The 15,742-nt window shown below is 31.7% G+C and overlaps 1 protein-coding gene across 1 annotated transcript; it reads left to right on the top strand.

Annotated features, from left to right (window-relative positions):
- Window positions 1-9,602: 9,602 nt before the first annotated feature.
- LOC143075007 (fibrinolytic enzyme, isozyme C-like) lies at window positions 9,603-15,424 on the top strand. Its single transcript, XM_076250233.1, has 7 exons — window positions 9,603-9,718; window positions 9,878-9,933; window positions 10,211-10,365; window positions 11,790-11,871; window positions 12,673-12,844; window positions 14,546-14,700; window positions 15,246-15,424. The coding sequence occupies exons 1-7, from the start codon at window positions 9,688-9,690 to the stop codon at window positions 15,402-15,404; spliced, it is 810 nt and encodes a 269-aa protein (XP_076106348.1). The 5' UTR covers window positions 9,603-9,687; the 3' UTR covers window positions 15,405-15,424.
- Window positions 15,425-15,742: the final 318 nt, after the last annotated feature.

Genomic DNA, 15,742 nt, shown 5'->3' on the forward strand with positions numbered 1-15,742 from the left:
TAAACTGGTTTGAAATACCTTACACGATATTTATATACACAGTAGAAGAGAAACCGGGAAAAACCCATGATGTTTCCTGAATCTGTTGAACTGTAATACATCTATCAGTTATATTTTGTAATTGTATGATGCGATCAGATTTCATGTATTTGTTCCTGGCTCAACAACAAAACTCTCAAATTTAACATAGTATTTTGAGACATATAACACCATTGCAACAAAGACACTCATCAATGCAGGTTTCGCAGATTTAACGAAAACTACATCATATCAGGTTTGCACCAAAACCGAAAATTAAGTTCATATTCATTTATGTCAAGTTTCTTGGAATTATTATTTCCAGCAAGAGATAAAATCTGCAATCACTGTTTACAATCAGACCATTTTTTTAAGAAAGGATTAACAGAAAACACGGAAAATACTAAAACGACAACAAAACTCATCAATTGAAACAACTTTGTAACAAAACAGAATCTTACGAAATAAAATTCGTTGAAACAATACATCAGAAACTAGACAGATCAACAATAACACAATCAAAGATAAGATAAAAACAGCAACATTTTCTCCGATGTAAATGATAGACGAAAAAAATATCAGAAAGACATTTTAAATAAGACGAAACTAAACTGACATCGCCATAGCTCAAAAAGTAAAAGACAAACAGAAAAACAATAGTGCATAAAACACTAAAAACATGATAAACACAAACCCATCCAAAACCCGGAGCAATCTCAGATGCTTTGTAGTATTCAAATAATTTGATTAAAACGACGATTGAATAATCGGAATTTATTACCAAAAGATCACCATGATATATAATAAAGTCGAGTTTAATGTCTGTTATAACCTTTCTCTATGTTGCTTTTTTTGTAAAACGAATGAAGTGTTTAACTTGTTTAATTCCACACAATATGCACCTGTCAAAAGGTTTAAAGATTTTTACAGTGGTAATGAAATACTAAATCTTCTGTTTTACAAATAATATTAACCCAGTAAAACGTTTGTAATATTCGTATATTCCGAACTTTTAATACATCATTTCATCAGAAAAAAATGGCAAAATTTGGGAATCTGTGAATATGTTTTATCAAAATGAGGATGTTAATTTGATGTATGCCTTTTTATGCTTCTTCGTTACATTTGTTGTTTTTATAGTGATTAAGATGATAACACAATGTTGACTGCTGTACCCCTATTTTTGACATTTTTACCTATTGTGTCTGTTTGTTTTGTTCACGCATCGGTGACAATATAATGGAATTTGATGCGACTGTCATACAAGTGAGAGGTTTAGCTAGCTATAAAACCAGGTTCAATCCACCATTTTCTACATTTGAAAATGCCTGTACCAAGTCAGGAATATGACAGTTCTTGTCCATTCATTTTTGATGCGTTTTGTTTTTTGATTTTGCCATGTGATTATGGACTTTCCGAATTGATTTTCCTCTTAGTTCAGTATTTTTGTGATTTTACTTTTTATCCTGAAATCTGTTTTTGTCTGTCGTTGTCATGCTTCAAATAAAAAAAAACATAAGTCCATTGTCGAATGGCAAAATCACACGCTCAAACACATCAAACGAAAAACTGTCATGTTCCTGACTTAGTACAGGCATTTTCGTATGTAGTAAATGGTGGACTAAATTTGGTGTTATAATGAGTAACACCTTTCACGATAATGTATCATCAAACATATTCATTAAGTAACTATTCTTTATGTTTTTTTAGAACTATGACATATGTGCTGGTATTTTTATGTTCACAGTCATATGTTTGATTTACAGGAAATTACATTGGCATCATACATAAAGACTTTTGGAACACCAAGTTTTTATAACATATTTGGAAATGACACAAAAACAAAAATAAATCATTTATCACGTGTATATTAAATTTTCGAATTGGTGCTTTAATTTCTTTGAAAAACTATCTTGTTCGGTATAATAAATCACTAATGTTTAATGCATCTTTGCCTCAAACAATATTGGCATCACCGCATATAGGCGTAATATATCCCTCATATACAGCCATAAATCAAAACGGCTGAATGTCTTTGTTTATTAGCAATGAACTGTATGTGTACTTCATTTACCTACCTTGTATAACTCGAAGCAACATAGATTGATATTAGTTGATATTCGCGTCAAAATTAGGAAGAAAAAAATTCAAAGCATCTTCTAAAAAATCATAAACAAAAATGGATTAAACTGGTTCGTAGTGATTTGTCCCTCTGGTGTCTTTCGCCCCTATTGTATATGAAAATTCTTCCATACTGATACAAGGACTTGTGAAATACATCTAATTTAAAATATAGACATACATATATATATTATTAAAGTAGTGCTGAAGGAAGCCTATGCCTTTTTCGATAGTTAAATCGAAAGTTTATCGATGCTATTAAGTGCTATTGGCTTATTCTGTACCCTTCAATTGTCAAACATGTATAGAGATTCACGGTATAAACAATAGTTCTGTACAACTTTCTGTTCAAAGAGAAAAGATAGGAAAACATTTATTTAAAACTACCATTTTTTTTAATGTACTCCACGAGAGCTGACAAAGGCTAATTGTTATTCTTTTGGTTGCAGCATTGGTTTCACTGTACGTTTCATGGTGCATAAGACAAGTAACAGTCAGTAAAATTGAAAATTAAGCTAAGAAAAATATATTTAAAATATAATTTTCATGCCATAATTAGATATTTCAGTTTGTGTTATTATCTTTTATTTCATTATGAACTCCGTTAATCTATTCACGAAATATTTATGTAAAGGCTTTATTTATTTAAGATTTCATAAATAAACTTGAGAAGACCTTTCATATATCTCTAGTTTGTTGATATGAAATTTTATCTGTACGTCTTATTTTATATACTCAGCACGTCTTTTATTTTGTTCATGCCAATCAATTTTAAGTAAAACGAGCAGATTTTTGGAAGAAAATGGTAACTCTTTGTTATTCAAGCAATGCAGATCTGTCATATATTTTTCATAACAAAGAATATCGTTTAACCCAAACAATGTTTCGAAACTGAAATTAGTATTGCCGTATTTCCATGAAAAATGTATCATGTTATGAATAAATTTAGCAGCAAAAGTTAACAATCACAAAATCATCATACTTATTACATAAAAATAGTGCAAACTTTCTTCACTCAACAGCATAATACATTCATTTTATGTTCGTTATGTGGTTTTGTTTTGAAATGTTTTCCTTTCTTGTAATACAGGGGCCTTTTTACTACTAACTGTTTTTTTTCAAATTTCATGTTTCCATGTAAATAATCACATCTTTGTTATTTGGTATATGGTTAGTTATGTCATCGGTAATCAAACCTCATCATTATTCTCTTTATTCATATCCTCGACTGGGTCAACGAACATACACTTTCCTATTCATTTGCATCTGTACATGTCACACAAGATAATATGACAAATTCAGTTAAATTATCGATGAGACAATTATATTACATTTTATACTTTAGGTATGTTTTTAATTTGAACATCGCTTCTACATTAGTCTTGATAATTTGACGGAGGTTAATCTAGAAAACGATTCGGATACAATAAATTTATAACATTGAATTACCCTTCGTCTGATATTCGATTAGTCAGTACAAACTGGCAATGGTAGATTATTACGTGGATTAAAGTAAACACAAACATTGAGAGTGCCCTTTTGACATAAAAACCATAAATAAAGAAAACAAGTATGTGTTTTTTAAAACTATTAATATTTGACATTCTATCATATCAAACTGACTTGGTTCAAGGAAAACCTTAACTGTAATAAATATAGGTAAGTACCCAACTCGTGATTTTTTTTGTCTAATATTTTTGATTTTTAATTGTAATACGGTCTTAGTGTATCAAAGACTTATCTACATTCTAGGGTTAACGCCGTACATGTTTAATGCTCAGAATTCCGATCATACATATGTCTGTTTATATCTGGTGTCGATAGAAATATAAACTAAATCAATGTGTGTAGCCTGAGTGTATGGACAACTGGACGGAAAGTTTCAAAAAATGGAACAGGTGCGTCGACAGGTTAAGCGGCGCATGCGTTACGATGATTCATTTCTCTCAATACAAATCATTTTTGGTTGAATTTTGGTTATGAGGTTAAACTCTTTACTTTTTATAATTTAACAAATTTTCTAAGCTTACAAGTTACTTAAAGCATCATTAAAATTATGTCAGTATCAAATCATTAGATACTGGAAGCATCGTATGTAGTAGATGTTACCCATATCACCAGACGTCAGATAGTAGTGAAATAGAAAACTGTTGTAATCAATGTAGTATCATCGGTACAACTGGTGTTATTTCACCTTTTAAAAACTATTTCAAAGAAATACGGAGACACCTTGAATATTTCCCTGTATCTTCAGAATTGAAGTTCTTTGGGCCTATGTTTATAATTCCTGTTCATTTGATCCAAGGTACAAGAATCCAAAATGGCATACACTGTTTGATCTATTTAAAATATCAAAGCAATGCAGATTTTTCCTTGTCATTCACTTTAACAAAAGGAGCTTTACGAACAAGATAACAATGTTGACTCTTGTTTCACAACTGAAAACAGTTATCAAATTGCAGTATGACATATTTCCAGGAAAATTGTTCGTCCGTAATGAATATATTAGAGAAACGAAGCTGACCATAATTTCTAATCAATGTCATCAAAGAAAAATCAATGAAAAATACTTCAACAAAATTCCTTAAAACAAAAACATTATGAAAAAATGAATAACCAATAGCTACTCTTAGTTTCTTTATAAGCATACAGAATATTGATCTAACTTTCTCTGTTGAAAACGGTGTTATTTTAACGAGATGTAGTTGTTTCCATGGTTTTTTTTTATAATGTCTATTGCCTCATTAAAAATGATCAAGACATTTTGAATACTTGAATAAACTCAAAAAGCAGCAAGACTTTGAGTGTTGACATGTTAGGCAGCTCCTGTTAGGCATTCATCCTCTGCCATGCGAACCATAGCCAGTCAATATTATATTCGATAAATGGGCACAACCTGTAAATGTACAGATCGAATCGTTAATGAGTTGTATTTACATACATGCCAGTGCGTTTCAGATTGATATAATTATGATAGTAACAAAAAAATATCATCTTTTTTTAGTCTTTTTAGTATCCCTTTATTTCGTAACATAACAGACCAAACGACTACAAGTTATGTACAGGTATCTTGAACACTATGATAGCATGTCGCTAATGGATTGATATACAGACATATCTTATCAGTAAACCAAAGTGTGATGGTGACAAAAAACAGGAAGTATGTCCAATGAAATCACCACTATACATGATACACTATAGCTTTAACTAACCAATGTGAATGTATACTTCTAGCTTGCTTTTTCTTTTGAAAAAAGAACATACAAATGAATATTGTTATTTCAGAAACAATGAGCTGCCAATCATATTAAATTGTATCGTTTTGGTTAAGTTAAATGTCATACTCTGACAAGTTTATTTCATATAAAACAAAAGACATATAACAATAGTTTTGTAAACCTAAAATATTCCTTACAATACGAAGGTATTCCTCTTTTGAGCTTTTAATTGAATAAGTTAATTACTGAAAATGAAACTCGAGTTCAGAAGTTGTGCCACGACACATCGTCCTTCATCTCTTTCGGGAACATGAGAGGATAGTCTTTAGTGCAGTATTATTTTACTCGATACCTGAAACCAATACTAGGCTACCAGAACAGCTTATCCTTGAGCATTTCCTCTCGTCCAAAGTAAATATGTTGTCCAAAAAGTAAGACTTTCAAAATTTATTTCTATAAAATTTAAGTTTCACAGTCTTACAAATCTTGCAGGAAACTAGGCATAGCAAGTCAATTTGTAACCATTCAATTAATATTCTTTTGCATAAAGATGAAACGGAGTGTCGATGAAAAAATGATACCCCCAAAAAATAGAATGCTTGTTTGGAGTGGCTTATTTCAGATGACAACTAGATTTAATAACATTAACGGTACCTATTTTTCTTCACCAGATGCGCATTTCGACAAATAATGTCTCTTCAGTGATGCTCGTGGCTAAATATGTAAAATCCAAAACTTATATAAAAGCTGTAGAGCTATAAGCTTAAATTGACATGATTGAGTTAATTTAACAAATATTTATGAGTGCCGCTCTTTGTCATATAGCGTTTACTTTGCCTAACAAGTACAAAGTTGAAGAGCATTTATGATTAATAAATAAACTCAAATTACCATTATCTTGTATGAAACTGCTAGGAAGACATTTTATTTTTATTAGTATAATCGATGTTGTTTCATCATATTGACGTGTAACCTCCTTTCGTTAATAATAAAGTCTCTTATGACTCACTAATCAAAGATAATTTGCAGTTCAATTACAATTGAAAAGGCGGAGAATTTACTATGAATTCATGTTCAAGAATACAGCAGATGACTGATGTCACGCTGCAGTGTAATCAACATAAAGAAAAAATATGAATTGATGAACGAAGGACAACTCTATGTCCGAAAAAAACCCAGTTATGAATAAATAGGATAAACAAGAGTGTATAAAACACCACAAAGAAAATGCAATGCAATATACCGCGTCATAAATCCTATCCAGAATTAAGATGACCCAAGCTACTCAAGAAAAAATAATGAGCAGATCGTGTAACCTACCGGACTATTTCCCGGGTTTCGAAATAACCCCCAGTTTTTGTTGGGGTTTGTGTTGTTTACTCATCAGTTTTCTATGTCGTGTATTGTGTTCTATTATTTGTCTGTTTGTGTTTTTCTTTTTAACCATGGCGTTGTCAGTTTGCTTTCGATCTGTAAGTTTGAACGTCCTTCTGGTATAGTTTTCCCCTCTTTTTTACCACAGTTGAATACATAATACAACACTAATTTTTAAAGACATTGTTATATATTCGATTGCAGAATGATTTTGTGGTTTCTTTGCGAAATTATTATAGAAACTAAGGTTCCAGATAAAATTGGTCAACGAAAGACTTAGTTATGTATAAGGGACTCGTTTGCTCAAATAGCTTGTCACGTCTTGTATTGGCTTACAATTTGTTCAGAAGCAGTGTCAATGGTGAAGCTTAACTGAAATAACACCTTTGCCACAACAACTTTACACAGTATTGTTAATGGCCCCGCGACGAAGTTGTCGGTGTCATATAGTTTTACACTTGTCCGTAATTCCGTAATTCCGTCATTCCGTCATTCCTTCATTCTGTCATTCTGCTATTCCGTCGTTCCGTCATTCCGCTACAAACCATTATACGGATTTTTTTTCCAAACGCCTTCAGATATTGTGCTGATTTTTGGTATGTGAGTTATACATAATAAGTTACAGATCAAGTTACAGTTTCGTTCCGCTCCGCTCATTTTTGCCGAAATAACAGGCTTTGAACTTTGATAAATTGTTGAAAATCACAGTTATACGGACTTTTTTTTCTAAACGCTTAGATATTGAGATGATTTTCGGCGTGCGAGTTAATCAAGATGAGTTACAGAGCAAGTTTAAGTTTTGTTGTTGTAATTTCGGGCTTTGGACTTTGGTATTTTTTTTAAATAACAGTTATACGTACCTTTTTTATATAAATGCTTTCTTGGACAGGAGTACGCCTATAGACATGGACAGATGTAGACGAACAATCACAGCATTTGAAATGATGCATCAAAAATAAAAGGGAGCTGTTTGTTGTTTTGTGAGCAAACTTGATGAGTTTCAGATCAAGTTTAAGTTTCGTTCCGCTCCGCTAATTTTTTCCAAAATTAAGGGTTTACAACTATGAAAATTGTTGAAAAACACAGTTATACGGACTTTTTTCTATAGGCTACCAGATTTTGAGCTGATTTTTAATATGTGAGACTACCATCATGTTTGTGTCCACATGTCCTATTGAAATTGCATATTTTTCAACTTTTTGAGACGCGGCCATTCGTGTCGCATTGATAAAACTAGATTTTATTATTTTTTTATTATCTTAAATGGAAAAGGATTAAAATGATACAACTTGCACTTTTAGTTTGAAATTTTCAACAACTAACTTCTTAGATCGATCTGGAATCAAATATGTTACAGTGTATTGACCAGCCTTAGGTTAAGGATTCTATGTTGGTATGGTTCAATTTCACATTTTTTATATCGCTGAGTTGCTGCCTTGAGTATATGTTATCTTATTCAATCCATATAGAGCTAAATATTTTATCTTTCTGTAAATATTATGATCTCCCGAAGAAAATAAGACAATCACGTTTATTCTTTAGAAATATGTATACATCATTTTAGGTTAACAGTCAGCTTATTGTGCTCTATGACCTATGTGATTAAATTGAATTTAATGGCTTAAATGGTGTTTTTCTTAATGTTTTATGTATAATTGGTTAGACTAGTAACTAAGGAATTTGTAATTGAAACACATTAATTTCAAGTGCTGACAAATTTAGGCGTGAAAGTGTGTCCCAAATCAGAATACGTTGATAAAATCGATAAAAGCCATAATATGTCTTATCTTCCACTTCTTACACTACTTTTACTGCTAACTTTGTTTTATACTAATCAGATGACACTACTTTGCTTTCTTTGTATAAAAGGCCAACTCTGCATGTTAAAAAGTGTGTGTACCGTATGAGAACGTGGATTAAAAGAGTACATTAAAAATATGCATTATTCCGAAAATCTTTCAACACAAACGTTACCAATTTTTAGATAAATACCAGATTTGTCTGAAACAAGAGCTTGGCGAAAGGAATAAAAAGTCTGAGCATGAATCACATCTACCACATGTAACATTTTCCAAACAACTGTACGTGTTTGTACTTTCTGAAACTATTATATATTGTTTTTGTTTACAAGTAATAGGAATAAAATCCATTAAGACTGTAACACAATAGAATAACATGAAAAGATTGGTATACAAAATATATTTCTTGTACGACTGTTATTATCAAGTTCTTTAAGTCGTCTGTCCTGTAGAATACATATTTAACATTTAATTAACCTTCAATCAATAAAGGTGACTTAAAAGCATCAATTATAGGTACATACAAAAATGATTTGTGTTAGACTTGTAAGGTAGGATAAGTATGATGCATTCCATGATATTTTAACATTCTTTTCGTCGGTTCTATAACACTTACATGTATCTAAGGGAAAATCAAAATGCACAACTCGATTCAGTCAAGGAAAAACAGATCCTTGATATTAAAGGCGAAAAATTAGTTAACACAAAAATTTTATGTTACAATTTCTTGTAGCAATGTAGCTGCAAAATTGTATCATCGTATCTAAAAGTACGTCCCATATAAGTGTTCATTGGACAAGTAAGTATTTCGAGAGATGAAATAATGCTTCGATAATAACATTGACGGAAATTTATTTAGTATCTCTTTCAACTAAGCATGCATAATTCATACCTTTAGCGATACAAACAAAAGTCTTAAAACAATTGGTTTCCTTTTTTATATATAACTATTCAATTTATCAGTAAAACACTGAAAAAAATAAATTTGATTTCACTTATCATAACATTGCGAATGGCTGTCGTCGAAATTTGGTGTGTTTTGAATTTATGGGAATTAACAGATGCTTTTGAACATAATATAAAATGACCTGAGTAGTCTAGAAATATGTCAGTACCTTGACAATACGTTAAACTTTGCGGCGGTAATATTCACCAAAATGGAATTTAGTTTGATTCTGTGTATAGTGGGTAAGACAGTGAACAATTATAGCGTAAATATACGATGTATAAAAGGATGAAAGCAGATAATCTTATTATATAAGTGTGACAGTGAAATGAATAAGTGTTTAATTTGCATATGCACATTGAATAAGGATAAGAAAGTTCATACTTTTTTTTTCGTTTCAGCTATTGTTCACGGGGGTGTAGTTCCGAATGGTGATGAAGTATCGAACGAAGCAAAGGTGACTTTAAATTTATTGAATATTTATACTCAATAGCCATTCTCCTCACCTTTTAAAAAACTATGTTTCAAGGAAGTTAATTTTACTAAAAGAGTTTGCTAGTAACGAATTTGTCTTGAATGTCTGAAATCATCATAACTAAAGTAATATATTTTCATCATAAAAAATTCAAAAGTAACTACATTCAATTGATATTAGTAATGATAAAGAAAGTCTTTAACTCTCCCTCACTGTTTCATTATGTATCAGAATGGCAATGGGTGTATTCTTTTATTAGCGTATTGTTGGTGGTCAAGACACTACAATAGGAAAACATGCATGGCAGGTGTCGCTTCAGCGAAAATCCGGAACATCATGGAGTCACTCGTGTGGTGGTTCTATAATTGGTGAGAAGTGGGTTGTAACAGCAGCTCATTGTGTGGAAGGAAGTCCGTAAGTATAAGGTCGTTTGAAAGTAACCGATTGTTCAAGGGCTGTATAGCCAGTCAAGGTTGTTAAAACTTTCCATTTTTTTTCAAAGGATGAATAAAGTATTTGGATCAGACTCTTATCCTGTCGACGCACTCGGTAGTGCTCCTTTTAGAGTTAATACGATTTCTCTCAGTGTGTTTCTTCGTACCTTTATTTGTGATCTCTCATCAGTTTACGAGATTTTATTACCAAAATACTATTGTCGTTTTAGTATAATCTTTGATGACATACATAGTGTTTCACGTTGATAAATTGACTTGCTTAAATTATATTATGAGACTATTCAATGAACTTCGTTTTATAATAAAAGAGCTCTGTTGCAATGTTAGAAACATTTATTAAAAGCTGATTTCTATATTTATTTTCGGTTCATTAAAATTATCTTTTGCTGTTATTTTCTGCAACGGTTTTGTTTCTTAGGTAATTTTTTTCGGATTCGTTTGGTTTAACTAGCATTTTTATTTAGTCAAACGAACGAATCGAATTGTGCTGTTTTTCTAAGTTAACTACAGATTTGTCATTACTTTTTTCTTTAGTTTTTATAGTTTCATAAATTGATTAGTTAAAAATACTGTACTGAATTGCAACATTTGAGACAAACATGTCCATTAGATTAATTTATCATTCTACTTAGAATCATCAACATCGTGTACAATGTGGGATCATATCAACCTTCATGAAATATACTAGACCAATCGTGTCTTATCTTAGCCAACAGTTCAGATTTGCTATCAAGGTCAGGTTTAAATATACTGTCAGGCGAAAAGTTACATGACAGAATAATAAAAAGAATTCTTTTTGATATTATTAATTCCATATTTAAGATTTGATTTACTTGGTAATTACTCATCGCATATACGATCATAAGAATTTTTGTACGCGAAACGCGCGTTCCGTCCGATAAAGACTAAAAAAAAATGCTTGAAGAAGAAAGGTTAAAAGGCCAAATAAAGCGGAGGAAACTGATGGTTGAATATCCGGGTTATCAATAAGACAATCTATTCGTGATATAAAACATCAATAGTACTTCGAAAATGTATATGATTCGTAAACAGTTTGTTTATAAATACGATCATACCAATATCAATGCATATCAAAAACAGAAGTGTTCACTACTGGGCTGTATCTGATGAGGATTTTATTGAAGGGAATAAGGATATTTCCTTAAATACTATGCTGTAAAATGATTGGTTGAATAGTAGTCTCTTTGGTATATTTATCTCAAGGATTAATATCAACTTGTCCATTTTTATTTATCGCCGCGATATAGCCTTTTTGTGCTAATGCGGCGTAAAGCAACCAACAATCAATCAATCAATCAATCCATTTTTATTTGAATTATTTTAAACAAAATTAAATCATGCTAAATAATTCTTCTATTTTAGAGTAAGCTCTCTTAGAATAGCCGCTGGAACAACAACATGGAGCAGTGGAGGCGAAACACGATTACTATCGTCCTTTACTATGGTAGGTGATTGATTCATTCAAGGATGTTAGGCATTTCATACTTTAGGGGATGATGCGATTGCCTCAGACTTTGTTTGTCACTTTGATGTGTATCCTCGTTATTGATTTTTGATATTTGAACATCGGTAAACTACTGTCTCCCAATTGAGATATTATGACATGATGTTTATTCGCATTGCAGATTATGCTTGCATAACAGAACAGGTTAACCCTGTTCATGCACCCGTTCTCACCTCTTTTGAAGTTCTTGAGGTTCTCTTAACGTATTGCATGTTACCTTAATTTTGTCTTTTCTAAATCGGTTTGCGACATTTGAACATCAGTAAATTTTCCTTTGAGTTCATATGTTTGTCCTTAAAAATATTTCTCATGAAATTATTCAATATGGAGTCAAATCCTAATTTCATTTATGTGTGATGTCACTCTCATCGTATCAATTATGAAACTTTAGCGATTCACAGCAAAGAGAATTGCACTTGTTGATGCATTAATATGACTGATCAGGTTTCGTTTTACAATATTTTCTTCTTTTTTTAAATCATTGTTGATTGAATGAGTGTCTGAAATATTACTTGACGCAGGTTGTTATTTTTATATACAAAAAGACCCCAATACTTTCTTAACTTTAGTGGTACTTGTTTTGCGCGCGAGATTTTCCTTTCTGTCAAGTTATACCATTTTGCCGAAACTAGAACTAGAAATTATATGTTTAACAACAATTCTCAATTTAAGAGTCCGTGATATCTGCATTATTGTCCACCATTGTATTTCAATTTCACGGAACAATTTTTTTCTTCACAGCATCCTGATTATGATGGGTTTGGAGATGGCTTCCCTAACGATATCGCTGTATTGGAACTTGAATCAGCTTTACCATTCAGTAGTTCTATTGCAAAGATTGAGTTGGCAGATGACGAGGGGAATTTTTCGGGAGACAAATGTATGATTACAGGATGGGGTCTGACAAACGATGGTAAGGTTTGGTATATTGTATGAGTATTTGTTCGTACAGTCTGGTTCAGCACTAGATCAATAATATATAATCATGTTCCGTATTAGTTCAGTACACTATCTCATCCAATAAGACGATGAATGTGATCTGCATTGATACAAGAAGATTAAAGTATAATCCTTTGTTCACCAAAAAGGGTTAGGCGTTTTAATTTATAATCCTGGTTCCTTTAATAACTAGTAAGGGTTAGGGTTAGGGTTAGGGTTAGTTAACAGTAAGAACTGCATTACATTTCGAAACGAGTCAACTTTTAATAAACATTTCAAATTCTGCTGTGACATATCTCAAGCAACCTATAATGTTGCTATTTAAATTTTGGTTTTTTGTTGTTGTTTTATTCTAAAACAGATTTATGAATATCATTGTAGCACATAATTAAAGAACATTTGCAGATTAAATTTTTGTGTTATAGACATCCTATTGCACTTGATTGACCGTTCACGTTAAGGATTGCGAAATGCGATAATTCGCCATAATGAATATAACATGTACATAAATACATCGGGTAAATTAAGTTGCACTATTATTAACTATAAAACAGCTAATATACTAGTTAGTTTAGCTGCAATTCGATTTTAAACGCAAATGGTAAATATGTGTACCAAGAAAGATAACTAAATTGCATTAGCAATATTATTACTAGTTCATGTGCACTTTTTGTAACAGCAGTTGATCGCGATCGCAATAAAACAACTTACGTGTCACGGTACTTGTCTATCCCAAATTCATGTATTTGGTTTTGATGTTATATTTGTTATTCTCGTGGGATTTTGTCTGATGCTTGGTCCGTTTCTATGTGTGTTACATTGTAGTGTTGTGTCGTTGTTCTCCTCTTATATTTAATGCGTTTCCCTCAGTTTTAGCTTGTTACCCCGATTTTGTTTTTTGTCCATGGACTTATGAGTTTGAACAGCGGTATACTACTGTTGCCTTTATTTACTTTGTTTTCCAAAAGAATTCGTAGAGCTGTACATTGTGCATTTTTTAACTTTTGTTTTTATCTTCAACATCGTCATATGAAATATACTGAAAACGTCATACACAATTATTTTGTTTTTCAAAATGAGTAGGTAAGTGTAGAATGAATACTTTTTTGTCGTCATTCATAGCATCAATTTTGTGCATGAAATTAGTATACTGCTTAAACAAAACAAAAACATTGCCGTAACGTACAAAAAGAGGGGGTAAAATATCAAACGCCATCTTTTAAATTGTACAAGTATTCGTCAATTGTGATATAGTTCTCTAAACTGATGTTATTCGCATATTCGGAGTTCATCTTAAGATATCAATGTTTTGATTTGATTTGATGAGAACTCTGTTATGTTATATTGTTTACCTCTTTTCTGCTGTTTTCTGCTATTTGATCGGGGTTGTTGTCTCACATCATTCCCCATTTCAATTCCAATTTTTTAAAAGTAAAAACACAAAAATAATGAACTCCAAGGAAAATTCAAAAAGGAAAATCAAAAATCAAAAGGCAAAATCAAAAGTCCAAACACATCAAACGAATGGATAGCAACTGTCATATTCCTGACTTGGTACAGGCATTTTCTAATGTAGAAAATGGTGGATTGAACCTGGTTTTATAGCTAGCTAAACTTCTCAATAAATGTTAATGGAACTACAAACGTTTGAACATGCCAAATACTTTCCATTCAGAACCAGGTCTTCCAGATGTGTTACAGGAAGTAACAATGACGGTGTTGACTAATACTGACTGTACCGACAGATGGTCAACTGTTACTGGTGCTACGATCAACGGAGGTCACATTTGTATCGGCAATGATCAAGACAGCGGCAAATCAGCTTGCAATGTAAGCAGTCTAACGAATCTTGTAATTCTTAATTTTATACAAGTACAATTACAATGTTACAATATTTAATGCAGCATTATAAGATTAATCGTGTGCTCACTTCAAATTTTTGCTTGCATATAAACGACAAAAGACTCTTACATCACTTTATCAGAGGACAACGAAAATGTTCCCTTTGAACTTCTTTAGATTTCTGATTGAATATGTTTAATTAATCCGGCTGTTAGATTCAATCTCCTTCTAGACAGGGTGATAAAGATACAGCTATAAGCAATACTCTATATCTACAAACCGGTACTGCTTCTCAGAGCCTCTTTAAAGAGAACACAGAAAGGCTTCACAAAACCGTCATTTAAACGGAAACTGCTTATTGAGGTCAATTCCGATAATGATAACTAGAACATGAGTCTATGCAACTTTGCAAAAACTTTTATAATAAACTTTTCAATATTTCATTATTACATTTCACAAATAATTTGGTTCCCGATGTCTTTTCTTCATTATTTTTCTCCAATTGTACACATGTAAATGTCTATTTTTCAAAGGGTGACAGTGGTGGACCTATGCAATGTGAAGTACAGGGAACAACATACCTAGCAGGAGCAACATCCTGGGGAATCAGTGGGTGTGGAGTAGGATATCCCAGTGTTTATACCAGAATTTCCTTCTTCAGAGATTGGATCAGACAACAGACAGGAATCTAAATTAAAGGATGTAAAATCAATATTTCTGTTAGATTCTATTTGAAATTTTAGATATTATACTAAATATATCTCGTTTTTTATAGTATTCACTGACATATATTTCATATCAATGAGGTTTTGGGGGGTTAAAATGAAGCAGCAATCTAAAAAGCATCATTCGGTAAACTTATGTTTACAAAAAATATGATCATTGGTCTATTTAAGAAAAAAGATGAATAAGGTAAACGAAATAAACATTTGATTCAGAATTATTGAAAGGGTTGTGGCGTCTGAAGGGTTGATCACAAACATAATCAAATGATATAAATGCATTCTGTGCTTCATTTATTGTCATTCTT

Source organism: Mytilus galloprovincialis, chromosome 5 (assembly GCF_965363235.1).
Source record: "Mytilus galloprovincialis chromosome 5, xbMytGall1.hap1.1, whole genome shotgun sequence".
NCBI classification, from domain to species: Eukaryota; Metazoa; Mollusca; class Bivalvia; order Mytilida; family Mytilidae; genus Mytilus; species Mytilus galloprovincialis.

Coding starts and splice junctions, on each gene's coding strand:
- LOC143075007 (XM_076250233.1), top strand. CDS start 9,688: ATGGAATTTAGTTTGATTCTGTGTATAGTGG. Junction 9,719..9,877: donor TTTGATTCTGTGTATAGTGG/GTAAGACAGTGA, acceptor TTTTCGTTTCAG/CTATTGTTCACGGGGGTGTA. Junction 9,934..10,210: donor AAGTATCGAACGAAGCAAAG/GTGACTTTAAAT, acceptor TTCTTTTATTAG/CGTATTGTTGGTGGTCAAGA.